This window comes from Macaca fascicularis, chromosome 1 (assembly GCF_037993035.2).
Source record: "Macaca fascicularis isolate 582-1 chromosome 1, T2T-MFA8v1.1".
In the NCBI taxonomy this organism is placed as follows: Eukaryota; Metazoa; Chordata; class Mammalia; order Primates; family Cercopithecidae; genus Macaca; species Macaca fascicularis.
In genome coordinates, this window is record NC_088375.1 from 207,684,847 (window position 1) to 207,712,209 (window position 27,363).

At 54.3% G+C, this 27,363-nt stretch overlaps 3 protein-coding genes across 14 annotated transcripts; 2 read left to right on the top strand and 1 right to left on the bottom strand.

Annotated features, from left to right (window-relative positions):
- Window positions 1–899: 899 nt before the first annotated feature.
- GPR3 (G protein-coupled receptor 3) lies at window positions 900–4,049 on the bottom strand. Its single transcript, XM_005544278.4, has 2 exons — window positions 3,963–4,049; window positions 900–2,918 (listed from the first exon to the last, which is right to left on the bottom strand). Exon 2 carries the CDS (start codon window positions 2,911–2,913, stop codon window positions 1,921–1,923), a length of 993 nt encoding a protein of 330 aa, XP_005544335.1. The 5' UTR covers window positions 2,914–2,918; window positions 3,963–4,049; the 3' UTR covers window positions 900–1,920.
- An 8,665-nt stretch (window positions 4,050–12,714) lies between these two features.
- Window positions 12,715–16,827, top strand: CD164L2 (CD164 molecule like 2). 4 transcript variants are annotated; one of them, XM_065526836.2, is made up of 6 exons: window positions 12,715–12,861; window positions 13,350–13,517; window positions 13,618–13,689; window positions 14,194–14,238; window positions 15,813–15,957; window positions 16,224–16,827. In XM_065526836.2, exons 1-6 carry the CDS (start codon window positions 12,774–12,776, stop codon window positions 16,237–16,239), a joined length of 534 nt encoding a protein of 177 aa, XP_065382908.1. In that variant the 5' UTR covers window positions 12,715–12,773; the 3' UTR covers window positions 16,240–16,827. The 4 variants fall into 4 exon arrangements, with proteins under 4 accessions (XP_065382908.1, XP_005544341.3, XP_005544340.3 ...); XM_005544284.5 differs by having other exon boundaries at window positions 16,693–16,827; XM_005544283.5 differs by lacking the exon at window positions 16,224–16,827 and having other exon boundaries at window positions 15,813–16,101.
- A 4,370-nt stretch (window positions 16,828–21,197) lies between these two features.
- Window positions 21,198–27,108, top strand: FCN3 (ficolin 3). Of its 9 annotated transcripts, none has more exons than XR_012423862.1 (8): window positions 21,198–21,294; window positions 21,571–21,666; window positions 22,013–22,057; window positions 22,358–22,390; window positions 22,618–22,745; window positions 25,123–25,370; window positions 25,483–25,617; window positions 25,724–27,108. XR_012423862.1 is itself a non-coding variant. In XM_045376960.1 (8 exons), exons 3-8 carry the CDS (start codon window positions 22,036–22,038, stop codon window positions 26,980–26,982), a joined length of 690 nt encoding a protein of 229 aa, XP_045232895.1. In that variant the 5' UTR covers window positions 21,198–21,294; window positions 21,571–21,666; window positions 21,969–22,035; the 3' UTR covers window positions 26,983–27,108. The 9 variants fall into 9 exon arrangements, 7 of the variants coding, with proteins under 7 accessions (XP_045232895.1, XP_015295472.1, XP_073871641.1 ...); XR_012423861.1 differs by having other exon boundaries at window positions 26,741–27,108; XM_045376960.1 differs by having other exon boundaries at window positions 21,969–22,057; window positions 25,241–25,370; window positions 26,741–27,108.
- Window positions 27,109–27,363: the final 255 nt, after the last annotated feature.

The window sequence follows — 27,363 nt, forward strand, 5'->3', positions numbered from 1 at the left end:
GCTGGGCGCGGTGGCTCACGCCTGTAATCCCAGCACTTTGGGAGGCCAAGACGGGCGGATTGCCTGAGGTTGGGAGTTCAAGACCAGTCTGGCCAGCATGGTGAAACCTCCGAATCTACTAAAAATACAAAAATTAACCAGCGTGGTGGCAGGTGCCTGTAATCCCAGCTACTTGGGAAACTGAGGCAGGAGAATCATTTGAACCCGGGAGGCGGAGGTTGCAGTGAGCCAAGATCGTGCCATTGCACTCCAGCTTGGGCAACAGAGTGAGACTCCGTAAAAAAAAAAAAAAAAAAAATCAGGGGTCCAGAATGCCCTAAGCTCCAGGCTTGGGAAGGAAGGAAATTGCTCACTACACAGCACAGATTCTAGAAACAGATGCTCCTGGCTTTACCATTTTTTAGCTGTTATGTCCTTGGGCCAGCCACTGTCCCTCACTCAGCCTCAGCTACCTCGTTTGTAAAATGGAGAAGACACTACCTGTGCCATGGGATGCTTATTAGGCATAAGCGAGGTGGCATGTGTGCCAGACACACAGTAGGCACCCACAATTAGAAGGACCTATTATTATTAAGGAAACACATGCTTTGAGCACATTCATCATGCCTAAGCCCCACAATGGCCAATGTGGGCAGGATGTGGGCATCCTTGACCTAGGAAGAGCCAAGCACCCAGGTTCCTGTCGCCAGGGGGAGGTAAGGTCCTTGCCAGTCAGTGCCCAGGTCTGAGCAGAGGAGCACTGACATCTGAGAGGGAGTCACCTGCCAGCCACCCTCCACCCTCTGTCCAGCTCCCCAGTTCCCTCAACAGCCCCCCCAGGCCTGGCTTGACCCTCTCATTCCAGGCCATCCTCCATCAGGCCCCACTCCATGCCCTCCACACACACATGGGGAAACATATTTATGACAAAATCATTTTTTATTGAGTTAGGTTGGAGACAGGAACAGGGAATGCACTGGGGGCCATACCCCGGTTGGCAGAGGGGTGGGGTGTTGGCTCGTGCCCCCCCCTCTTCTAGGGCACCGCAGGATGAGGCTTGGCCCCCGGGCCATGGCTGTGGCGCTGGACGCCAGGCTGGAGTGGAGCTGGGGTTGCATTCTGGTCCCAGCTGCCTGGCTGGGCTGCAGTTTTCCCCAAATGGCCACCAGAGGGCAGTCGGACCCCAGCGCAGAGGAATTTTTGGTTGCTCAGGTGATGGCTTCTTAAAAAAATAAAAAACCAGAGGCTGGTGTGTTCCCCTTCCAAACCCAAAGAGGGCAGGCCTGGGGAGAAGGCTCTGGTTTCTATGATCTCTTCGATAAAAAATAATCCAAAATAATAACAAAATACGTGGTTTCTCTTTCTCCCTTTCCCCCCTCCAGGAACTGAGGTCAGAAATGGGGGTGAGGGGACAACGGGTACCCTGGTATGGCCTGGATATCAAGGTGTGGGTATCTTTTTCCCCCCTTACCACCCATAAGTAAATTTATAAATAAATAAATCATAAATAGACACTCTCTTTGTATGTGCGCGTATATAATCTTTCTCTCTCCTATTTAGGCAACTATGTGACTAATCTCTCTGACTCTTTAGTTCAGAAATTCAAACGTAAAGTGACATGGTTAAGGTCAAGTGTGGGGGAGGAGGGACATCTGGGACTTGGAATGGCACTGTAAAACTCCCAGCATTCCGGAATTGCAAGCCAGCTGGGCTGTGAGACATTTCTGAGTAGATCCCTGACCACCTGAACATTCTGGAACCATGGAGCCAGCTGGACCCCCACAGGGATCTGAACAAAAACCTTCAAACACCCAATGTCCTAGAACTCCAGAACCAGCTGGGTCTGGGGGGTGTGGAGCTGGGGGTTTGGAAAGAAGCCCTGGAGAGCCTAACATTCTGGGATTCTGTAGTGATCAGGGCTGAAGGATCACGAAGACTCAGCTAGACATCACTGGGGGAGCGGGATCGGAAGGGTATCTTGGAAGAGGAACAGCAGCAGCAGACAGCCCACAGCACTTTCTGCACATCCTGGTTGCGGAAGGCATAGATGATAGGGTTGATCATGGAGTTGTAGGTGGCGGGGAGCAAGGTAAGATAGGTGTAGAGAGGCGGAGAGTGGGCATCACCCAGCAGGCAGTAGACAGTGAAGGGCAACCAGCAGGCGGCAAAGGCTCCAAGCACCACGGCCAGTGTGGCAATGCCCTTGCGGGTGGCCACATAGTGGGAGGCAGGCAGCAGATGCCGCTGGAGGGCAATCTGCTGGGCATGGCGGCAGACGATGCGGCAGATTTGGGCGTAGAGCTGCAGCATGATGCCAAACACCATGAAGAAGGCAATGGCCAGGACTACCAGATGGTTCTTGGAGAGTGGATAAACCACGCCACATGTGGTCAGGCCATCCAGGCAGTTCCAGGCCATCACAGGCAGCAGCCCCAGGCCCAGGGCACCTCCCCACACTAAGGCCAGCATCACATAGGTCCGTGTCACTGTTGTCTCTGAATAGTAGGTGAGGGCATTGTACAGAGAAAGGTAGCGGTCAACAGTGATGGCCAGTAGACTGCCGATGCTGGCGGTAAAGGCCATTGCCAGCACGCCAACCAACACCAGGCTCATCTCCGCTGAGCCGATGCAGAAGACAGCAGCAAAGTACAGGACCAGGCCCAGGCCTGCCAGCAGGTCTGCCACGGCCAGGCTGCCCACCAGCAGGAACATGGGGGCACGGAAGGCGGGCGTGCCCACGATGATGGCCACCACTAGTGCATTCTCGCAGGACACCAAGGTGCCTGAGATGCAGAGCACCACATCCCAGGCCTTAGGTGAGGGCAGCGGTGCAGCTGGACCTGTGGGCCCCTCTGCTGGGCCCACGCTGCTTACATTCACGTTGCCTGAGCCAGCTGAGAGCCAGGCCAGAGGGCTGCCTGCACCCCACATCATGGTACCTGTAGGAGAAAGGCCTTGTGAGAAGCTGACCAAGCTGGATGATGCGAGGTGGGGTCTGGAGGGGGTGAGGTGCCCCTCAGGATACATGGTGGGAGTCTCTCCTCAGGATACCTTATAGGGTCCCAACGCCTTATCCCCACATTCATCCCTTGGGGCTCCTCCCAGGATACCGCTGTCCTCTCCAATGCCCCCAGGCCTCTAAACAGGGGTCTCTTCCTGGGGATCCCTGTCCTAGGTGCTGCACGTCTCTTTTTCCATGTGTGTGACCAGAGGAGAGACAGAAGAAGGGGTACTATAAGCGGATGAGGGCCATAGGATCCAGGGGATGCCCCCAAAGGCTCAAGATTGGGGTAGGGAAACATCTGGAGACTGAGCGGCTCTGCTCCCTCCCATCAGAGATGATGATGCTAGCTCGTGCCTGAGTCTCCCAAACCCCTCACGATTCTCAGTACTGCCAGCCTTAGACTCCGCCCCCGGGGAATGCGCGTGAAGCTCCCACCAGCCACCACCCCGCACTCCCGCGGTAACACCTGGGAACTCAGACCCCACCCGCCACCCTCCCAGGCTTCTGTCCCTGGCTGGACCCTTCTTTCTGCCTGCATCTCTAGGTCTCTAGGCAGACCCCCCTGCTGGAAGCCCGGATCCCTGAGTCAGATGCCTTCTTCTGCCCGGACACCTGGATTTGGGGCCTGACTCCGCCTTCTGTCTAGATACCTGGATTCCCAAGTCGGACACCTCCTGCTGTTCGGACGCCTGGGTCCCTGCCCCAGACGCCTCCTGCCGGCTTAACCTCAGATGACCATCAGTCCCTCCAGGGCCTCGGGTCCCTGCAGGAATGCTCACCCTTCGCCGGGTCATCCAACTGAGCCCCAGCACTCAAGCACTTAGGCCCACGTCTGCTAACCCAGAATCGCCTAAACCCAGAATTCCCACCTGGAATTCGGACCCTGGCCGGCCGCTAGGAGTCTTCCGCCGGCCCAGTGCCCCAGCATCCTGCGTGCCCTCCAGGACCCCTAGTGTCCGCGGCGGGGCCCACTACTCACCGCTCAGGACCAGGCGCGGCCAGGCCGCGGGGAGGCTCCGCTCGGGTCCTGGCGGCGCAGGGCGTGCGTGGACCCCGAGAAGCCCCCGCGGCCGCGGGAGAAGCGGCGTGAGTCACCCCGTCCCGCCCCGCCCCCGGCCACCGGTTCGGTGACGTCAGCGGCCCGATTAGCCAATGGGCGCGGAGCGCTGGGGCGCAGAGCGCGTTGCGCGGCATAGTAATGAGGCCTCGCGCCGCCCGCTCCCCCATTCATAAAAAGCGACCGTGGCTGCGGCCCCGCCTCCTCCCGAGTCGGCCCGCGCTGTCCTTGACGCGGCGCCCTCTGCGGGCCGGGGGTTTCAGCGGCGCCGGTGGGAGAGCCTTGTAGTCTCAGGGAGGCTGCTGGGAACGTGGTGGAAGGGGACCCGGCTAGGCTGTGGGGTGATGGGACCCTTGGGTGGCAGAGAGGCTGACGAGATCCAGATGACGAAGGAAGAGCTTGTGATGGGGCTGGTTGGGCGTCCCTGGTGAGGATGACAGGGTTGCCAAGATGATGGGGCCCTGAGGTGACGATGACGGGGAGCACGAGGGAGCGGGGAGGTGGGTGGCAGTGACATTAGCATGGTGACAGAATCTTGGGGGGCGTGATGGCCGTGGGACACCAACGGTAGAGAGGAAACCCCCAGGGCAACCATGGCAGTGTGACGGTGACTCTGCAGCAGGGAGGAGTTCAGGGACCCCGGGATGGCAGAGGCGGCAGCCTGGGAACATGGAGTGTCCAGGTGACTTCAGGTCACTATGACCCTGTCAGAAGGGCTGGGGTACTGAAGCGACAGTGCTAAGCCATGAGGGCCGTGGGGCCCTGGAAGGAAGATAGCAGGTGGCCGTGGTGAGTGGGCTCCAGGGTGAGGGGCACAGGGTAGAGCGTCTGGACTGACAGTGACCAGGCAGGTAAGTTGGTGCCAGGGCAGGTCCCATGATGCTGGGGCTGGGATAAGAGCTGGGTGACGTCACTCATGTCAGCCCAATAGCGCCCTCACAGCACCGGAGGGGTGGGCCTGGCAAGATTTCAAAACCTGAATTATTTATTCAAGGATCTAGAAAGCCAGAGGGGAGGGAGTCGGGGGTGCACTTCCCCGAAGCAGGAGGAGATGGGGAGCCGGGAAGAACTTGGAAGCAGAAAGCCTGGCAGCTCAGTCCTCAGGGCAGGCCCCTCTCAGCCTCTCATTTTAGGCATCCTGATGGGTGGAGCAAGAAGGAGCTCCCTCTTCCCCAACGCCGACTGCCCTTAGTCCAGGGGAACCACTCTGGGCAGATTTCTCCAGATGTGACAGATGTGGCCAGTCCTGTGGCAGGGGGACTGACTGCTCTTTCTCCCTGTGTTTCTTGCCTTGATGCTCCCTGGAATCATGCAGGCCTGTGGGAGGGAAGATGAGGTTAAGAGGCCTGAGGATCCCAGGCCCCACTGGACATCCCCATCACAGCACTATCACTGCAGCCCCATGGTCAGCCTCCACCAGGCAGGTTTTGGGTTTGAGTGTGAGGCAGCAGAAGGTCAAGTGGCAGGAAACATGGGAAGAGGAGGGGTTGGAGCTGGAGAAGAAGATTCATTTCAGGTTGGATGTGGTGAGTTTAGGGGGCTTAGGGAGCGGAGGTGGTCAAATCTCAATTTCTCCATTTCCTAGCTGTGTGACTTTGGAGAGTTTCTTTAGCTCTCTGTGCCTATTTCCTCGTCTAAAAAATAGGGATAATATTAGTTCTGGCCTCATGGGGTTGTTGAGTGGGATCTGCACGCCGTTGGCCATCAATGTTACAGTTGGCCAATGAGGGACACACCTGGCGGTGTAGGTGTGCAGGTGGCACACCTGCCTAAAGTTTTAGGGGTAGAGGACATCACCCAGGGGCAGGAGCAGAGAGTGAGGAGGGGCTTCAGGGGTTCCTGTTCCTGGGCTCTTGCTCCTGACTGTTCCCTCTGCCTACAACCCTTCTCTTCATCCAGGTCTCTGCTCCCAAGTCACTTCTGAAACAGGCTGCTCTGAACTCTCAGATCGCCACTGACCTCCCCATCACTCTCCTTCTCTTGATTTATTCGTTTTCGGAGGATGAAGTGCTCTTGAAATTATAAATAAATTCATGTTTGTTTGTTTTACTACGTGTCAACCCCACTAGAATCTAAGCTCCAAGAGGATAGTGACTATATCCCATTTCTGCTGGAGAACAGTGCCTGACATGTAATGGGTGTTGAAGAAATAATCATAGACTGGATGATTGACCTAAAAGGGAGCAACTGGAGGAAAAAGGAAAACAGAGAGAGTAGTAATATGCCTGGTGCCCAGGAAGGTGGGGGTGTCAGAGAGAGGATCCAAGGGCATCAGGGCCCCAAGCCTCAGGGATCCACTTTCTCTCCCATCAGAGCTAGGTCCCTACAGAGTTCTGGTCTCAGCGATGGGTGAAGGCTGCGGGGAGGTTGGCATCAAAGGGGAGTATGGGGGACTATCTTCTGCTACTCTGAATGGCGATTATGTATTTTTTAAGTTTTCGTAGTTTATTAATCCTCTGGTGAAAAATCTGCACCGTCGCTGCAGCTGAAGTCATTCCTGTTTGCCAGCACCGGCACCACACTCTTGTGACGCCCTGACTATCTTCATTCTGTTCTTGAGTTCCTTTAGCTCTTTTCTCGAGGTCTTTTTTTTTTTTTTTTTTTTTGAGACGGAGTCTGGCTCTGTCGCCCGGGCTGGAGTGCAGTGGCCGGATCTCAGCTCACTGCAAGCTCCGCCCCCCGGGTTCCCGCCATTCTCCTGACTCAGCCTCCAGAGTAGCCGGGACTACAGGCGCCGCCACCACGCCCGGCTAGTTTTTTGTATTTTTTTTTAGTAGAGACGGGGTTTCACCGTGTTCGCCAGGATGGTCTCGATCTCCTAACCTCGTGATCCGCCCGTCTCGGCCTCCCAAAGTGCTGGGATTACAGGCTTGAGCCACCGTGCCCGGCCTCGAGGTCTTTTTCTTTCATGTCTTGCAAGTCTGCGTTTGGATTAATTTTTCTTTGCATAATCCAAGGAATCATAAATCATACCCAAGCCAACACCACCAAAATAGGTTCTGTTTTTATTTTATTTTTTTTGAGACAGGATCTCAGTCTGTCGTCCAGGCTGGAGTGCAGTGGTGCAATCACTGCTCACTGTAGCCTCAACCTCTTGGACTCAAGCAATCCTCCCATCTCAGCCTCCAGAGTGACTGGGATTACAAGCACGCGCCGCCACACCCGGCTAAGGCGTGAATTTTTTGTAGAGACAGGGTTTCGCCACGTTGCCCAGGCTGGCTTGAACTCCTAGGCTCAAGCGATCTGCCCACCTTGGCCTCCCAAAGTGCTGAGATTACAGGCATGAGCCACTGCGCCCGGCCCAAAATGGGTTCTAAATACAAAGATGACATCCAGTGTGGTCTTCTACTTTTTGAGTGGTTTTCTGTGTTAGGCATTGTTGCCTTCCCAGGGCGAAGGACACGGAAAACCATTTATTTCCGCTGAAGTACTGGTTGGTCGTGAACTTCCTGATCCCGATAGTTATCCTGTGGTTTGCAAGTGAGGTTGATCCCAAGGCAGCCAGGGAGGAAAAGAGTACAGTGACATTTCTTTTCTTTCTTTCTTTTTGTTTTTCTTCTTTTTTTTTTTTTTTTTTTTTGAGACAGAGTTTCCTTCTTGTTGCCCAGGCTGGAGTGCAGTAGCGCAATCTCGGCTCACTGCAACCTCCGCCTCCTGGGTCCGAGCAATTCTCCTGCCTCAGCGTCCCAAGTATCTGGGATTACAGGTGCCCGCTACCATGCCCAGCTATTTTTTTTTTTTTTTTTTTTTTTTTGAGACGGGGTCTCGCTCTGTCACCCAGGCTGGAGTGCAGTGGGCGGATCTCAGCTTACTGCAAGCTCCGCCTCCCGGGTTCACGCCATTCTCCTGCCTCAGCCTCCCGAGTAGCTGGGACTACAGGCGCCCGCCACCTCGCCCGGCTAGTTTTTTGTATTTTTTAGTAGAGACGGGGTTTCACCGGGTTCGCCAGGATGGTCTCGATCTCCTGACCTTGTGATCCGCCCGTCTCGGCCTCCCAAAGTGCTGGGATTACAGGCTTGAGCCACCGCGCCCGGCCTTTTTTTTTCTTTCTTTCTTTCTTTTTTTTTTTTTTAGTAGAGACAGGGTTTTACCATATTGGTCAGGATGGTCTCGAACTCCTGACCTCAGGTGATCCACCCTGCTCGGCCTCCCAAAGTTCTGGGATTACAGGTGTGAGCCACAGCACCCGGCATGCAGTGACATTTCTAACCCCAAGAAACCCAGGAGAGCCAAGAGACTAACCGGGGGGCTATGTGTTTTCACATGAACTGCATGTGCTCTCCCTCACGCACCAAAACTGCTCATACCAATCAGGTCTCCATTCCCTGCATACTTGCTCTCTAAAGGAAGAGATAGTTCCTTCTCTCCTGTTCTCCTCTGTCCCTACCTCATTGATACCTCCTCCAACCCTTCCCACCTACCAGGTGCGGGGCCAGAGCCCAGGGCTTACAACAACCTGGCAAAAGTGAGGGACCATGTCCCCATTTCTTGGGTGAAGTCCAGGAAAGCCAAGGGATTTGCCGCAAATCACATAGTAAATGGCAGAGCTGGGATCTGAAGCCAGGTCCATCTGTCACCAAGTCCAGTGTGCCTTCCATTCTGGCCTAGATGTCACCTTCTTCCCAGAAGGGGCTGAGGCTAAAGTTTGACTAGGGCTGACAATATCTGCAGTTCTCCAGGTGGCCACCAGATGGCTGTGAGGACTCATTTCCAGGTGAGACTTTTTTCCTTGCCTCTTCTGTCTTCACCAGTCCGAGAAATCCCTTGGGGAGGGAGGAATTGGTGGGAAGCGGGTGTTCGTGCGTGTGTGTGTGTGTGTGTGTGTGTGTGTGTGTGTGTGTGTCGGTCATAGATAATCTCCACACCTGAGTCCTTTGTCTAAGACCCAAGGGTCTAGGCATCATCAGTGCCCATATTCTTTTTTTTTTTTTTTTTTTTTTTTTTTTTTTTTTGAGACGGAGTCTGGCTCTGTCGCCCAGTCTGGAGTGCAGTGGCGCGATCTCGGCTCACTGCAAGCTCCGCCTCCCGGGTTCCCGCCATTCTCCGGCCTCAGCCTCCCGAGTAGCTGGGACTACAGGCGCCCACAACCGCGCCCGGCTAATTTTTTGTATTTTTAGTAGAGACGGGGTTTCACCGTGGTCTCGATCTCCTGACCTTGTGATCCGCCCGCCTCGGCCTCCCAAAGTGCTGGGATTACAGGCGTGAGCCACCGCGCCCGGCCCAGTGCCCATATTCTTAGCATAGACCCATTCATTCAGCCATTATTTATTGGCAGTTCCCCTGGGCTTAGGGTTTGTTCAGTGGGTGTTAGGGACAGAAAGATGATCTGGCCACATTCCTGCCTTTTCAACTGTCAATAGACACATTTATTGAGTATCTACTATTTCCCAGGCACAGAGGATACAGTAGTGAACAAAAATCCCTGCCATCTTCAGTGAGCTTCAGTTTTATTAATTAATTAATTTAGTTAGTTATTTTGAGACGGAGTCTTGCTCTGTTGCCCAGGCTGGAGTGCAGAGGTGCCATCTCAGCTCACTGCAATCTCCGCCTCCAAAGTTCAAGCGATTCTCCTGCCTCAGCCTCTCAAGTAGCTGGGACTACAGGGGCATGCCACCACACCTGGCTAATTTTTGTATTTTTTAGTAAAGACAGGGTTTCACCATGTTGGCCAGGCGGGTCTCGAATGCCTGGCCTCAGGTGATCCATTCGCCTCGGCCTCCCAAAGTGCTGGAATTACAGGCATGAGCCACTGTGCCAGGCCAAGCTTCAGTTTTAATGCAGAGAGATGGACAATCTACAAATAGATCCTTAAAATCTATTCAAGTAGGGAGCTCCTGGGGGCCTCACAGACCAGTGGGACAAACATGTACACAGATGGTCACAACATGGCATAGTAAGGTTACTTAATAAACATCTGGCTGGGCACGGTGGCTCAAGCCCGTAATTCCTGCACTTTGGGAGGCTGAGGTGGGTGGATCACCTGAGGTCAGGCTTTCAAGAGCAGTCTGGCCAATGTGATGAAACCCTGTCTACTAAATATGCAAAACATTAGCCGGGCATGGTGGCAGGCACCTGTAATACCAGCTAGTCGGGAGGCTGAGGCAGGAGAATTGCTTGTATCCGGAAGGCGGAGGTTGCAGTGAGCCGAGATTGCCACTGCACTCCAGTTTGGGCAGCAAGAGCAAAACTCCGTCTCAACAAACAAACAAACAAACAAAAACTCCAACATCTATTCAGCCCTTACTGTGTGCAAGGAGTTCACTGAGGAGGGAAGATCAACGTGGTTCCTACCTTCATGAAGCTTACAGCCTAGGAAACAAATGAGTAATTAATTATACATTAGATACATGCTCTGAAGAAAAGAGCAGCTGTTGGGATGTAGAATCACCAGGTGGCCTCTCTTAGGAAGAGAGGTCATGGAGCAAGTCACGTGAAGAGAGAACAGGAGTCTTAAGGAGAGGACATGACAAGTGTAAAGTCCCCAAGAAGAGAAAGCACTGATGGGTGTGAGGACCACAGAGAGGAGGCTAGTGTGTCTGCAGCTAAATCAGCAAAGGGGGGAGGGAGGAGAGGCGAGGTGGGCAGAGGCAAGATCGTGTGAGACAGAAGTGAGCTCTTGGGGGCTCACAGGCCGGTGGGACAGACAAACATGTACACAGAGGGTCACAACATGGTACAGTAAGGTTACTTAATGAACAACTGGCTGGGCACAGTGGCTCATGCCTTTAATTCGTGCATTTTGGGAGGCCAAGGCGGGTGGATCACCTGAGGTCAGGAGTTCGAGACCAGCCTGGCCAATATGATGAAACCGTGTCTCTACTAAAAATACAAAAAATTAGCCAGGCATGGTGGCGGGCGCCTGTAATCCCAGATCAGTGAGACAGATGTCATTGGTGGGAAGGAAGTGTTGTGATCTGACCTGACACGTTTTCAAAGGGTCACTCTGACTGCTGAGTGCAGAACAGACTGGAATGGGGAGCAGGCCTCCACTAGGAGGCCACTGCAGTCATTCAGGCAAGAGATGGGGAGGGCTCTGAAGTGGAAAAGCAGATGGATTTAGATCTCTAGCTAAGTGCTGCAGCAGCTCAGCCTCATTCTGTGGCAGTCACAGAAGGCTTCCTGCAGGAAGTGGTCTTGTAGTAGTGTCTTGAAGAATTAGTTTGCCAGGCAAATGAAGTCCAGGGTTGAGGTGGACCCTCTAAGAGAGAGAACGGCTAGGATAAAGGAAGAGAGATATAGGGGGAAGGCACTGTTCTATCTTCTTAGAGGGTAGGAAGGTGATGGGAAGCACCCAGGCCAGGATAGAGAGATTTCTAGAGCCAGAAATCAAAGGGTTGTGGAGGTCAAGCCATTGTTGAAAAGTTGTTAAGTGGGGCCAGGCATGGTGGCTCACACCTGTAATCCCAGAACTTTGGGATGCCAAGGACATGAGATGTGGACATGAGATGAAATTGCATATAAAAGCTCTCAAAATGTACATTCTGCTAGTAAGGGGTCAATAATTGCTAGCTATACATTGTCAGTTACAGGTGTGGCAACTGTGAAGTCAGAACCGGCCTGGAGATGATTAAGAGACCTGTTGGCTTTAAAAAAAATTTTTTTAATGGGTGCATAGTGGGTGTATATATTTATTGGCATAAATGACCTGTTGGCATGCATGCATTCATTCATTCATTCAAGACAGGGTTTCGCTCTGTCGCGCAGGCTGGAGTGCAATGCTATGATCACAGCTCACTACAGCCTCAAATCCCTGGGCTCAAGCGATCCTCCTGCCTCAGCTGTTGGCTTTTAGATGGGGACTGATGGCAGTGGAATGTCCAGGATGACCCCAGGAGAGTGTGGAACAGGGCTTGGGACTAACCTGGGCCACCATCGATTAAGAGATGGTTAGGAGAAGCAGATGGGGGAAGGAGGGGAGAGGAGGGGAGAAGGAAGAGGAGGGAGAGGAAGTGCCCCCTAAGGAGCCTGAGGAGAACCAAACGAGGCTGGTGCCAGGGCAGGAGTGGTAGCCGTGGGGAAGGCTGCAGAGAGGCCCAGTTGGCCTAGTAATGGCGTCACCCCTGACCTGGCCAGAGGATGTGGTAGGCCGGAGGCAGACACAGCGGATGAGGGGCAGAAGGGAGGCGGATGGAGGGGTGCAGTGAACAGAGAGGGAGCAACGGAGCTGAGCTTGGGCAACCAGAGGGCAGGGGCCAGCTGGGGCCTGGCCCAGCGGTCATGGGGCCTGGGTGGAGGGTGTACCCGAGAAAGCGGGGCCTGCACCCAGCCCTAAAGACAGGAAGTGACCTTGTTTCGAATCCAGATTTTTGCCACTGCCTCTCTCTGTGACCTCGAACGAGTCACTCATCTTGTTTGAGCCTCAGTTTCCTCACCTGTGAATCAGGGATCAAAGTAGTCTCTACTTACTAGAATTTTCAAGAAGTTGCCCTTGGAGGCACACAGTAACCATGCCAGCCACCAGTCCTGGACCCCGCCTGCTTTAGTCCAAGCCCCGCCCCAGACCCCCGAACTCACCTGGCCGCGAGCACTAGCCACGCCCCTAATTGGCCCCGCCTTCACCTGGCTCCGCCCCGACCGACGAGCCCTGCCCCACCTGCCGCTCCCACTGGCCTCGCCCCCACCTGGCCACGCCCCGGTTGCCCAGGTCTCGCTCCGCACACGCTCAGCTGAGCCCAGTCTGGGAGGGACGCGCACGGCCGCTGTCCGCCGCCCACGGCCCCAGTCCCGGAGCCCATGGAGGCGTCGGGACTCCGCGCCTTGCGGACTGCGCTCTGTGGCGGCTGTTGCTGCCTCCTACTGTGTGCCCAGCTGGCTGTGGCTGGTAACACGCGGCAGGGTCTGGTTAGGGGCCTGACGGGGGCGGGTGGAGCTTGCACCTCAGCCAGCCGCCTCCCCAGGAGCAGCCTGGGCTTGAGAGGAGGGGCCTTTCTGGACGAGTGCAGGCCTCCAGGGGTGGAAGAGGGGGCTCCAGCTCTGTGTGGAGCCCTGTGTGTAAATATAGGCCCCAAGTGTGGGGGCCTAGGGAGCTTCAGGTGGTCTGGGGGAGGTGGCTCCAACTGAATCTGGGAACCCCAGATGTATGCAAAGGGAGGGGCTCTGGGTGAATGTGGGGAGGCTCTAGGTGTGTGTAGATCTGTTCTGTGGAAGCTACAGGTGTGCACTGGGGCTTGGGGATCCGGGGGCGAGTGTATGTGAGAGCCCAGATGTGTGCAGAGGGGCGAGGGCCGCCGGAGTGTTGGGTGGGAGGGTGGGCGGATGCCACAGCTTGGCTTCGAGGAGTTCTCCCTTCCCACTCTACCGCACTACCAGGTAAAGGAGCTCGAGGCTTTGGGCGCGGAGCCCTGATCCGCCTGAACATCTGGCCGGCTGTCCAAGGGGCCTGCAAACAGCTGGAGGTCTGTGAGCACTGCGTGGAGGGAGACAGAGCGCGCAATCTCTCCGGCTGCGTGTGGGAGCAGTGCCAGCCAGAGGAGCCAGGTAGGGAGCTGAGCCCTCCCTAGGTTGAGTACCCCCAGCTCTGAACCCCAAGGACCTGGCCCCTCTCCCTAAATCTCCCCCCTGCACCTTCTTCCTCCAGGACACTGTGTGGCTCAAGCTGAGGTGGTCAAGGAAGGTTGTTCCATCTACAACGGCTCAGAGGCATGTCCAGGTAAGGGGATTCTTGCGCCTACGCCAAGTTGCATGGGTCTCCCCAGCCATAGCCTGCCCCCCAGGAGGAAACAGCCTCTCTCAGGGGTGGACTGTGCTCATCAATACCTGGGCCCGGTATCAGTTCTGCCTTTAGCTCACTGAGAAGTCCCCTCCTCTCTCTGCCTGTTTCCTCATCTGAAAATTAGTACAGGTGTATGGAGGGGATGGGAGCCTTAGCTCTTCTTCTAGTTTAAGGCATAGCAAGGACTTTGGAAGTTCAGAGGGAATGAGAGGGGGTGCTTCCTGGAGGAAGTGGCATCAGTAATGAGCCTGGAAGGTAGAGATGGAGAGAGAGCACATCTGGTGGAGGGAACTGTGTGACTGGGGCTTGCAAGTATGTTGAATGTCTAGAGCAGGGACAGGGCTGCATCTGAATCGGAAGTTTAGCGGTGAGTGGGGGCTGGGGTCTTGATGGGAGTCAGGGTGAGGAGGCTGCTTTGCTATGGATCCCCTGTCTCCTCAGCTGCTCATCACCACCCCACCTATGAACCGAAGACAGTCACAACAGGTGGGTACTCCCTGGGTACGGGGCAGTGGGAGGAGCATAGGTGCAGGGGAAGACAGCTCTGGGCTCAGGCACTGACATGCTCTGTGACCTCAGCCCTGCACCTTCTCCCTCGGAGCCTGTCTCCGCATCTGTGAAATGGGCTGGATGATGCCTTCCTCATAGAGTTGCTGTGCAGGTTTTATGAGAAGCTGTATGGTGCCCACTTCAGTGTCTGATTCACTGAAGGCAATCAAGAAATGACAGTTCCCATCCCTCCTCCCCATTGCCAGTTCTGGGAACTCAAGGTGACCCCTCGGGACTTGTCCTTGGAGGTAAGGGTGTGCAGCTCGAGTTGCTCAGGAGACATCCTCAGGGCCTGCCTACTGTATCCTCCAGGCCCAGAGAGGGTCACAAGGTGGATTCCTGGCAGAGCAGAGGCGAGAACACCACCCCTTGCTTCCCATTCCCTCTCAGGGGCTGGAGGTCACCAGACTTGGCAGGGATGGCTGAAGAGGCCCTTGGTTAATTAAAGCCAGAAACTGATCTCAGAAGCTGAATTATTGATGGCTCAGCTCCCTCAGCTGGAGCCCCAGATCGGCCTCGTGCAGCTCATTTCTCCCCTCTTCTGCTCCTCATCCCCCAGCTTCCTTCTCTGGGGCTCCCTGAGCGGGAGCTGGGACCATTGTTTGCCCTTCATATTGTCAGACTCCTTCCACCCCTTATACCTTCTGGGAGGTGGACCCAGCTCAGGCTGGGCCCCTTTCCACTGTCCCAGAATGCTTTTCCATCCACCAGCCCTGCCCTGTTCTGGGCACCCAGCCCAGGGCCTGAAATTGAATCCCTGCTAGGAGTGGACAGGTACCGTGGCACAGCTGGGAGCCACCCAGGCATAGCCTGGCAACCATGGCCCTAAGGCTCTACCTTCTAAGGGGCAGAGGAAATGGTCAGGGGACCCTGTGTGAGTCTGACTGTGTCTTGTGAGGTGACTTTGGCCAAGCCTGTCCCTCAGCCCTGTTCCCCCCAACACACGCTGTCCAGTTCTCGCTTACCCACTTAGCAGGGTGACAGCTGGGCCTTCCACTTCTCCCCCTGCTCTGAGGGCTCTGACGTTGGGTGACACTGGGGTCTTAGGGCTTAGGGGTCCTAAAAAGGGACTATATCATCTGCATCTTGGCTCTGAACCCTGAGGTCCAAGACTGAAAGGAATTCTGAGCAGGGGGTCTGAGTTCTGGCTCTGTCTTCACCCTATTGGGCTAGTGAGGCCCAGGGAGGGTGGGAGCCCAGTCACTGGTCCAAGACACCTATTGGACCATGTGATCATGAGGCCCAGAGAGAATGTGGGTGGCATAAAAGCCACAGAGCAAGCCAGGAGCAAAGCCAGGGCTGGACAGCACCCCACCCTCCCCTGCCACTGTTCCTCCCACCAGGCGCTTCCCAACTGCCTGCAGGATCTGGACTAAACTTCTGAGCCCGGGGTTCAAGGACCCCATATTGAGGACCGGGGCCTCCAGGTTACTTGTGCCAGTTGTGGGGGTGGGACTGGGATCCTGGTTCACAGTGACTGCTATGACCCCTGCCCTGCCTCCCCCCTGCAGGAAGCCCCCCAGTCCCTGAGGCCCACAGCCCTGGATTTGACGGGGCCAGCTTTATCGGAGGTGTCGTGCTGGTGTTGAGCCTACAGGCGGTGGCTTTCTTTGTGCTGCGCTTCCTCAAGGCCAAGGACAGCACCTACCAGACGCTGTGAGTACCTGGCCAGCAGTACCTGAGTCCCAGCTCACCTCCTGGTTCCTGCCCCACCGTTCCCCTTCAGTACCCAGGGTGCTGTCTTCTCCATGGGCAAGCCCTCAAGACAGTGACAGCATGCCCCACGTGAGCCGCACCCCCTTTGTCTCCTCCAGTTGCGGGGCTTTCTTTGTCAGGTGTTGGCTGGAACCAGGACTCAGCCTGGGCTGGTCTAGGAGCCCAGCTGAGCCCTCCCATGTCTTTTCCCTTCATGCTGCCAGCAGGGAAGAGAACCAGTAGGTGCCAGCCCAGGCAAGCCTGTGGCCTGCATTTGTGTGGCTGTGGGCAGGAGCTGGGCCGTGTGTCTAGCTGGGTTTTGCTCTGAGAAGGGGAGCTGTGCCTGAGGCCCTCTGCGTGCTGTGTGTGCTGTGGGGCGGCTCGCCGCAGCCTGTGTTAAAGTGTTTGCTCTTCCTCTGCTGCCTCCTCTCGAGGCAGGGGGTCCTTGGCTGGCTGAGGCAGGGTCACCTCCCTGAGTGTCCTCTTTGGCCTCCGCAGAATCTGACCCCCTTGGGCCTGCACTCCATTCTGAGTGGAAAGGAGGATGCAGAGGCTGGCCTCTTGGCCCCCTTGTGGGCAAGTGGGGGGCGGGGGTGGGTAAAACTCTGGCCACCAGTTTTTGGCTCCTGTGGGCACCAAGCAGGCTTAGTGTCTGATGCCTGACATCTCCTCCTGTCTTGGCCCTGGAACTTGCAGCTGAGAGCATCCCTCAACCGCCTCGTCTCCTCCATCACCCCTGCTGGGCCCCCCAGCCTGGCACTGGGTTGTGTGCCTGCCTCTTTCCACCAACTGGCCTGGGCACTGCCCCCAAATAAAGGAACTCTGCACTGCGCTTCATGTCCTGTGTCTTGGGCTGTGTGTGGATTGGATGGGGTGAGGGTACGGCCATTGTCCTCTTCTTAACGGGAATTCCACCTAGGACTCTCGCTGTTACCTTTTAAAATATTTTCACCTGGCCGGGCGCAGTGACTCACGCCTGTAATCCCAGCACTTTGGGAGGCCGAGGCGGGTGAATCACCTGAGGTCAGGAGGTCAAGACCAGCCTAACCAACATGGTGAAACCCCATCTCTACTAAAAATACAAAATTAGCCAGGCGTGGTAGTGCACACCTGTAATCCCAGCTACTTGGGTGGCTGAGACAAGAGAATCGCTTGAACCTGGGAGGCGGAGGTTGCGTTGAGCCAAGATTGCGCCATTGCACTCCAGTTCGGGCAACAAGAGTGAAACTCTGTCTCAAAAAAAAAAAAAAAAAAAAGTTCATCTTTGACACCTGCTTAACCCCCACCCCCTGCCCTTTTACAGATGAGAGACTCAGGTAAGTACACATGCTCAAGTCATACAGCCGGACAGGACAGGGCTGGGGTTTCAGTTCAGGCTCTTCTGGGCTGGGCGTCGTAGTTCATGACTAGAATCCCAGCACTTTGGGAGGCTGAGGCGGGCGGATCGCTTGAGTCCAGGAGACCAGCCTGGGCAACATAGTTGAGACCCCATCAATAAAAAAGAAAAGGAAAATAAAAATAAAGAATAAAATGAATTCAGGCTTTTCTGACTCCAGAGTGAGCAGAACAGCATTCCAGACGCATCTCCAGGCTTGCTCGGCCTCCAAAAATTAGGTCTCTGTCCCAGTGCCAAGGTGGAAGTGCCCAGGGACTCCGAGTAGCCATTTCTGGCCTTCCTCTCTCAGGCCCTCCTGGGAAGCCCTGCCTTCTGTCCCCAGACACCGAAGTCTTCCCTGATGGTAACATCTCCCACGGATGGGTACTTGTCAGGAGCCAGGCATGTAGCTGCGAATCTTATAACTTTTTATTTTATTTTATTTTATTTTTTCTTTTATTTATTTATTTATTTATTTTGCGACAGAGCCTCACTGTGTCGCCCAGGCTAGAGTGGCAAGATCTTGGCTCACTGCAACCTCCACCTCCCCCTGCCAACCACAGTCCACCTCCTCACCCCTCCCTCGAACCCTCACTTCCGCCAAAGCTCCCAGCCTCTGGAAATCAGCCTCCCCTTTGTGCACTCCCCGCTGGCCTCCTAGAGCCCCTGCTGCTTCCCCTCTATGGGATATGATAACATCCCATCTGCTTTGCCTTCTCTCTTCTCCAGCCTTCTGCATAAGCAGCTCCTCCTGCCTGGGTCACCCTGCCCTTGTTTCTCCCCCAGCATGAGTTTTCTTCTTCACCCTCCTCCTTTATTGGATGCTTTCTTTTTCTTGCAAAAGTAGTAAATGCCTGTGAGGGTTTGAAAAAGGACTATACAGAAGTTTATATGAAGAGTGAGAACTGGGCTGGGTGTGGTGGCTCATGCTTGTAATCATAGCACTTTGGGAGGCCCAGGCAGCAGGATTGCTTGAGCTCAGGAGTTAGAGACCAGCCTGGGCAGCATGGCAAAACCTTATCTCTACTAAAAATACAAAAATTAGCTGGGTGTGGTGGTGCACACCTGTGGTCCCAAGTACTCAGGAAGCTGAGGTGGGAGGATCACTTGGGCCTGAGAGGTCCAGGCTGCAGTGAGCCAAGATCATGCCACTGCACTCCAGCCTGGGTGACAGAGTGAGACCCTATATATATATTAAAAAAAAAAAAAAAACTGGCCAGGAGGTACAGTGGTTCACACCTGTAATTCCAGCACTTTGGGAGACTGAGGTGGGATGACTGTTTGAAGCCAGGAGTTTGAGACTAGACTGGGCAATATAGTGAGAACCCATCTCTACAAAAAATAAAAATGTAGGCCGGGCACAGTGGCTCACACCTGTAATCCCAGCACTTTGGGAGGCCAAGGCAGGTGGATCACTTGAGGTCAGGAGTTTGAGACCAGCCAGACCAACATAGTGAAACCCCATCTCTACTAAAAATACAAAAACTAGCTGGGCATGGTGGCATGCACCTGTAATCCCAGCTGTTTGGGAGACTGAGGCAGGAGAATCGCTTGAATCCAGGAGGCGGAGGTTGCAGTGAGCCGAGATCGAGTCACTGCGCTCCAGACTGGGCAACACAGCAAGACTCTGTCTCAAAATAAATAAATAAAATAAAAATAAAAATTTAGCCCAGTGTGGTGGCTCTGCCTGGAGTCCCAGCTACCTGGGAGAATGAGGTGGGAGGACTGCTTGAGTCCAGGAGGTCAGGGCTGCAGTGAGTTATGATGGCACCACCGCACTCTAGCCTAGGTGAGAGAGTGAGAGCCTGTCTCCGAAAAAGAAAAAAAAATGAGAACCACCTCTTCCCTGGTCCTACTCTCCAGAAATAACCACAGTTCACAAGGTCTGTGTCAGAACTTTTTCTGTGAATTTACTATACACACACACACACACACACACACCTCTAGCATTTTAAAAATACAAAGGGGGATAACACAACACTGTGCATACTGTCTTGCATTTCCGCCCCTCTCATTTTTAGATCAGATTTACCCTATGAGTTGTCTGAATGGTCCTAATTCATGTGAATCCTATCAGTGGCTGGTTGGGTCATTTCCACGTTGATGCTTACAAACAGCACTGTGGTAAATAGGCTTATCTGCAGATCTTGGCACACTCGTGGGACAGTCTGGGGAAGACAGATTCCTAGAACTGGAATTGCAATCTCAGGGCATCCGTCTCGCTGGCACATCCTATCAGGCAAACACAGCCTCCACTCCCCCTGACACCTCTTGTACCTCAGCCCTCCCCACAAGCACTGGGGAGGTGCAGAGGAGGCCTTGAGGGAGGGTTTGCTGAATGAGTGAATGAATGAGCCGTTCCTCTCCTCCCTTATCACCTGAGGTCCCTCTCCAGCTCAGGCCTCATCCTTCACATCTGGACCCTGGCTGCTGCGTCATCCCGGCCTCCCGGCCTCCCGGCCTTCCTACAAGGGCTTCCTGCTCGATTGGCCTACATTAGCAGCTGTTTCCCAAGCCTCACGGGACTCAAGGTTGAGCATGGAGTCACTTTCTTTTTTTTCTTCTTTTTTGAGATGGAGTTTTTGCTCTTTTGCCTAGGCTGGTATGCAGTGGTGCAATCTCGGCTCACTGCAACCTCTGCCTTTTGGTTTCAAGTGATTCTCTTGCCTCAGTCTCCCGAGTAGCTGGGATTACAGGTGCATGCCACCAAGCCCGGCTGATGTTTTTATTTTTAGTAGAGATGGGATTTTACCATGTTAATCAGGCTGGTCTCGAACCCCTGACCTCAGGTGATCTGCCTGCTTTGGACTCCCAAAGTCCTGGGATTACAGACATGAGCCACCACAGCCAGCCAGAATCACTTTATTAATGGTGCTTTTCACTGGGGGTCATGGGGCTTGGGTAAAACTCTGTGGCTCTCAGCATATAAGTGGCCAAGAGAACAGAAGTCACGTCCCATCCATGGGCCTCAGTTTCTCTTTCCTTATTCATTTAACTATTTTTTATTGAGCACCCATTTTGTACCAGGCCCATAATGCAATAATAAGGATTAATAGCAAGTCCGTGTAAGGATCGGAGGTGACATCAGTATGACACTGGAATGCAGTAGATGCCCAGTAAATGGTAGCAGTTGTCACTATTCATAGCATTGACAAGGATTGAGGAAGGATTCCCAGTGGTGATGGCTGTAGAGCTAGACCTTCATGGACAGATGGGCCTTCATAGGTAGAGATGACTGTGAATGTAGAGGTCTAGAGAGATGGCTGGGGAGCCCTGGAAGCCAGGATCAGAAGTTGGACTCCTTCAGCGTGCGGTGGCTCACGCCTGTAATCCTAGCACTTTGGGAGGCCGAGGTGGGTGGATCACCTAAGGTCAGGAGTTCGAGACCAGCCTGGCCAACATGGTGAAACTCCATCTATGCTAAAAAAAAAAAAATGCAAAACATTACCTGGGCATGGTGATGGGCGCCCATAATCCCAGTTACTCAGGAGGCTGAGGCAGGAGAATCACTTGAACCCAGAAGGCAGAGGTTGCATTGGTTGCAGTGACCTGAGATTACACCATTGCCCTCCAGCCTGGGCAACAGGAGTGAAACTCCGTCTCAAAAAAAAAAAAAAAAAGAAAAGAAGATGTTGGACTCCATCCTGGTTGGATAGGGCAGGGATAATGCCCTTTCTCTCTGGGGTTGAGGAAGGAAATACTCCTACTCCCTGCTGGCTCCAGTCTGGGTGGGGTGTCCCTGGGGAACAATGGAAGGAAGTCTTACTTCATGTCCTCCCACCAGCCTGGCCGCCTTATAATCTGGCATCCTTCCCCTGGTGGCCCCAGCAAGATGGGTCTACGGTGGATCCTGCCTTCCCTGTGGCTCCTCCTGCTTGGGGGACCTGCCTGCCTGAAGACCCAGGAACACCCCAGCTGCCCAGGTAGGTACCTAGGGTGCCCTCCTCACCAACCCACTCCTCATTCCCTCACTGGGTGTCCCTCCACCAAGGCTCATCAACCTCAAGGAGCAGGATGGGAGTTTCATAATCTGGGCTCTGCATGTAAATATATGCAAATGCATGCAAAGCATGTGAAACCTTGCCAGCTCAGGAGACAAGCATCCTGACAGAGGGAATCTGGGAGACAGGAAGAGAACTGAAGAGGGGTCTGGAAGAGACAGTCTACCCTGTGTCCACCCTGCCTGTGTCTCCCTGTAGGACCCAGGGAACTGGAAGCCAGCAAAGTTGTCCTCCTGCCCAGTTGTCCCGGAGCTCCAGGAAGTCCTGGGGAGAAGGGGGCCCCAGGTCCTCAAGGTGAGAGAGGCTGGGGAGTGGGCTGGGATCTTGGGAACAGGGAAGGCAGGAATGCAGCAATTTTTGTCTGTGCTGAGGGGCCATGACAAAGAAGCAAGGAACCTACTCTGTGCCAGCTCCAGGCTGGGCACCTGGCATCCTAAGACCAACTCTGCCAGCTAGGTGGTTTCATCCCCATTCTGCTGAGGAGGAAAGGGAGGTTCAGAGAGGATAAGATATTTGCCCACAATCACAAAGTGAGTGAAGGGTGAAACTGGGATTTGAACCTCTGGCTCCAAGTCTCTTGTTTCTTTTTGGTCCAGGGCATGGGGTGGGACTCAGGGCATCTCTGCCTTTGAGATTTCAGGGCAACCTGGACCACCAGGCAAGATGGGCCCCAAGGGTGAGCCAGGTGAGTAAGTGGGGCTGGAGACCTCCCTGCTTTCTTTGCCCCTGTCTCTGGACTCTAGGGTGGGATCTCTGCTTGACTGCTGCGCCTATGACGGCTCTCTCACGGGGGAATGGATGGCTGGGAGGAGTGGGAAGGATTAGGAGAAGGGCCCGGGTACCCTATGATGGCCCTCCCACAGGGTATGGAAGGCTGGGAGGAGTGGGAAGGATTTGGAAAAGAGCCTGGGTACCAGCTCCGCTGGTGGCTCAGTGCTGGGGTGCTGAGACATCAGAGCCAACACTCATCCTTCCTCTGGAGCAGGAGATCCAGCGAACCTGCTTCGGTGCCAGGAAGGTGAGGCAGCCCTTGCAGGAGGTGGGAACTTGGGATCACATGGTGTTAGGTGTTGGCAGACCCCCAAGTGTGGCCAAGCCCCTCCCCACAGCCTCCTTAGAACCCCACTTCAGCGACCTGAAGGAGCCAAGAGGATCCCTGGGGCCCCATACTTGTTCCACTGCCTGGGGGTGGGGGTGAGGGAATAACCTGGGCACCACCTCCCGAGTCCATCTTCCCTTTCCCAGGCCCCAGAAACTGCCGGGAGCTGTTGAGCCAGGGCGCCACCTTGAGTGGCTGGTACCATCTGTGCCTACCTGAGGGCAGGGCCCTCCCAGTCTTTTGTGACATGGACACGGAGGAGGGTGGCTGGCTGGTGAGTGTCTGAGAAATGGGCTAACAGGCCAGGCCCAGTGGTTACTTCTCCTCCTTGGCCCCTAGGGGAGCCAGAGCCCACCAGAGTAAGGCATTTCCTAGAGGAATTCACTGACAAATGTTTAGTGAACCCCCAATGGGACCTGAAGAAGTATGAGGGCTTCACAGAGGAGGTGCCATTTGAAAGGACCTTGAGTTGGGTGCAGTAGCAGGTGCCTGTAACCCCAGCAACTCAGGAGGCTGAGGCAGGAGAATCGCTTGAACCTAGGAGGCGGAGGTTACAGTGAGCCAGTGAGCCGAGATTTTGCCATTGCATCCAGCCTGGGCGACAAGAGTGAAACTCTGTCTCAAAAAAAAAAAAAAAAAAAAAAAAAAAAAAAGGGTGTGGAGGGGCATTCCAGCTAGAAGTAAAGATAAACTCAGGGAGGCAGCAGAGTACAAGAAGGTTTGCAGGGAACGCGTGACTGAGCTGAGAGCAGGCGTGGGTGTCGGCTAAAGTCTGCCAGCACTGAAGGAGCGTGGATTGAGGACCTCTGTAATGGCCAGTTCATGGAAGGCACTAAATGATCAACTTAAGTGTGCAGGGCACCCAGGCGCAGTGGCTGGCTGGACGCGGTGGCTCACACCTGTAATCCCAGCACCCTGGGAGGCAGAGGTGGGTGGATCACCTAAGGTCAAGAGTTCGAGATCAGCCTGGCCAACATGGTGAAACCCCGTCTTTACTAAAAATATAAAAATTAGCTGGGCATGGTGGTGCGCACCTGTAATTCCAGTTATTCAGGAGGCTGAGGTGGGAGAACTGCTTGAACCCAGGAGCTGGTGGTTGCAGTGAGCCAAGATTGAGTCACTGCACTCTAGCCTGGGCAATGGAGTAAGACTCTGTCTTTAAAAAAAAAAAAAAAAAAAAGGCCGGGCGCGGTGGCTCAAGCCTGTAATCCCAGCACTTTGGGAGGCCGAGACAGGTGGATCACGAGGTCAGGAGATTGAGACCATCCTGGCTAACACGGTGAAACCCCGTCTCTGCTAAAAAAATACAAAAAAAACCCCCAAAAAACTAGCCGGGCGAGGTGGCAGGCACCTGTAGTCCCAGCTACTGAGGCAGGAGAATGGTGTAAACCGAGGAGGCAGAGCTTGCAGTGAGCTGAGATCCGGCCACTGTACTCCAGCCTGGGCGGCAAAGCGAGACTCCGTCTCAAAAAAAAAAAAAGAAGAAGTGTGCAGGGCAATGGGTAGCCCCAAGAGAGTTTTAAGCAGGGGAGGGGCCAAGTAGAACTTCTGTTTTAAAAAGATGATTTGGGCTACGCTATGAAAGATGCACTGCACTGGGGGACCAGTGGAGGCAGGGACGTGGTTTAGGAAGACAGCAGGGAGCCAGGCAGTAAAGACAGTGGAGCAGGCCTGACGCAGTGGCTCACGCCTGTAATCCCAGCACTTTGGGAGGCCGAGGTGGGCGGATTGCCTGAGCTCAGGAGTTCAAGACCAGCCTGGGCAACATGGTGAAACCCCGTCTCTACTAAAAATACAAAAAATTAGCTGGGCGCGGTGGCAGGTACCTGTAATCCCAGCTACATAGGAAGCTAAGGCAAGAGAATTGCTTGAACCAGGGAGATGGAGGTTGCAGTGAGCCGAGATCATGCCACTGCACTCCAGCGTGGTGACAGAGCGAGACTCTAGCTAAAAAAAAAAAAAAAAAAGACAGTGGAGCAATGGAAATAGAGGTACTTAGGTTGAAAACTCTATAGGGCCTAGGGCCTGCTTGTCTTGGAGGGGGAGGTGGAAGACATCAGGGTAAGGCCAGGGGTCCAACTTGGGCTGTGGGGGTGGCCTCTCTAATTTAAATATCTTGATTCTTTTTTTCTTTTTTTTTTTTGAGATGGAGTCTTGCTCTGCCACCCAGGCTGGAGTGCAGTGGTGTGATCTTGGCTCACTGCAACCTCCACCTCCCAGGTTCAAGCAGTTCTCCTGCCTTAGCCTCCCAAGTAGCTGGGCTTACAGGCGTATGCCACCACACCCAGCTAAATTGTTTTTGTATTTTTAATAGAGATGGGATTTCACCATGTTGGCCAGGCTGATTTCAAACTCCTGACCTCAAGTGATCTGCCCGCCTGGGCCTCCCAAAGTGCTGGGATTACAGGTATGAGCCACCGCGCCTGGCCAAATATATTGGTTCTTACAGTAAATGAAATTGGGTTATTTTGACTGACTCCCAGCAGCGCTGGCCATCTCCTGAGGGTGGGGACAGTGTTTCTGTCAATTCAATCTTCCCAGGGCTTGCAAGCCTGTGACATGAAGTTGAGTGTCAGTGAAAGCTAATAAAGGAATGTAGAGTTCATAGAAATATTCAAAACTGACTTGAAGGATCCCCATTTTATCAACAGGCCCCAATCCAAAGAGAGAGAGGTATCCACCCACCCCTCACAGTTCCTGCATCCTCAGCAGCTGGTGCCCAGCCTGGAGTAATAGCTGCTGTACCTCCCCACCCCCGCCCCCGGCTAGGTGTTTCAGAGGCGCCAGGATGGTTCTGTGGATTTCTTCCGCCCTTGGTCCTCCTACAAAGCAGGTTTTGGGAACCAGGAGTCTGAATTCTGGCTGGGAAATGAGAATTTGCACCAGCTTACTCTCCAGGGTGAGTTCCCAGCAGGGACCTGGAGTTTGGGGGTTACTGTCTGCCATCCTGAATCCCTGCCCCACTCCCAAGATCTGAGGGTTCCTCCATCCTTGCCTCCTCTTCCTCCCAGGTACCTGGGAGCTGCGGGTAGAGCTGGAAGACTTTAATGGCAACCGTACTTTTGCCCACTATGCGACCTTCCGCCTCCTCGGTGAGGTAGACCACTACCAGCTGGTGCTGGGCAAGTTCTCAGAGGGCACTGCAGGTGAGTGAGCCTAAGGGCAGCAGAGGAAGGAGGCCGGATCCTTTCCCAATGCTGCCACTGCCCCCATGAATGCCCAGGGCAATCCTGTCTCCTCTGTGGGCCTTAGTTTCTGCATCTGAGAAATGGCAATCATGAAACAGGATGGTGCAACAGTGAAGAATTTGGGCTCTGGAGGCAAACAGACCTGAGTTTGAATCCATCTCTGCCACGTAGCACCTATGTGACCTTGGGCAAGTCCTACCCCTCCACTGAGCCTCAGTTTCCTCCTCTATAAAATGGGCAGGGAGGCTGGGCGTGGTGGCTCATGCCTGTAACCCTAGCACTCTGGGAGGCCGAGACGGGCAGATCACTCGAGGTCAGGAGTTCAAACTCAACCTGGCCAATATGGTGAAACCCTGTCTCTACTAAAAATACACACAAAAAAAATTAGCCGGGTGTGGTGGCAGGTGCTTATAATCCCAGCTACTCAGGAGGCTGAGGGCTGAGAATTGCTTAAACCTGGGAGGCGGAGGTTGCAGCGAGCCCAGAAAGTACCACTGCACTCCAGCCTGGGCAACAGAATGAGACTCCATCTCAAAAAAAAGAAAAAGAAAAAAAAAAAAGGCAGGGAGGCAAGGAGGAGGTTTTGGGTACCGCCTGAGGCTCTGTTGAATGTTAGCACTCTCTGCTTTGGAAGAGGAACCAGGGAAGTCTTCTTTTAGAGAAACAGTGACTGTTGGGGAGAGATTTAAAAGAGGGAAGTGGTTATGAGGGAGTGCCTCAGGGAACCACCTTTCCTGACCAGGCACCTAAGAGGTTCCTCCCAGCTTTTCCTAGCAGAGTTGCTCAGACTGGATGGGAGCTGAGAGAAGACAAAGGAGCTAGAGAGAGGCTGGGGATTCTGGAGGGGGTAAGACGGGAGGAAAAGCTGGGAGTTTTGGAGCCAGACAGTCCCAAGTTCAAGTCCTGCTGCTGCTTCAACTAGCTGAGTGACCCTGCGCAAACAACCTGGCCCCTTGGTGTTGCTTGTGGGGACTGATAAAATTCAACTCGTAGCTGCTTTGAGACTCCCATGGGATTATATCTCCAAAGGTGCCAGGCATGGTGCTGGGCACCAAGGTGCTTTCCATCCCCTCCCTGCCAGGGGATTCCCTGAGCTTCCACAGTGGGAGGCCCTTCACCACCTATGACGCTGACCACGATTCAAGCGGGAGCAACTGTGCTGTGATTGTCCACGGCGCCTGGTGGTATGCATCCTGTTACCGATCAAATCTCAATGGTCGCTACGCAATGTCTGAGGCTGCCGCTCACAAATATGGCATTGACTGGGCCTCAGGCCGTGGTGTGGGCCACCCCTACCGCAGGGTTCGGATGATGCTTCGATAGGTCCCTCTGGCAGCCATTGTCCTTACCTCTCCTGTGCAGCTTCCAGATCCTCAGCCACCTTGCCTTTGCCAACCACCTCTGCTTGCCTGTCCACATTTAAAAATAAAATCATTTTAGCCCTTTCAAGACTCTTTCAGTTACTGGGAAAAACCTTAGAGGGCAGAGCAGGGACACAAGTTTCAGCTCCTTTCAGGGAAGAATTTCCTTCCAGTCAGGAAGACGGAAAGGACAGCCTCTAAAGTAGTGAGGCTTCTCTCTCTGGAGGTGTGCAAGACAAGGCCAGAGGGGCATATGGTGGAAGGAGTGGAGGAGATTCAAGCATCCATTGACAATTTCCTGAGGCCCTCTGTGTCCTGCAAGTGGATGGCTTTGTGGCAGGAA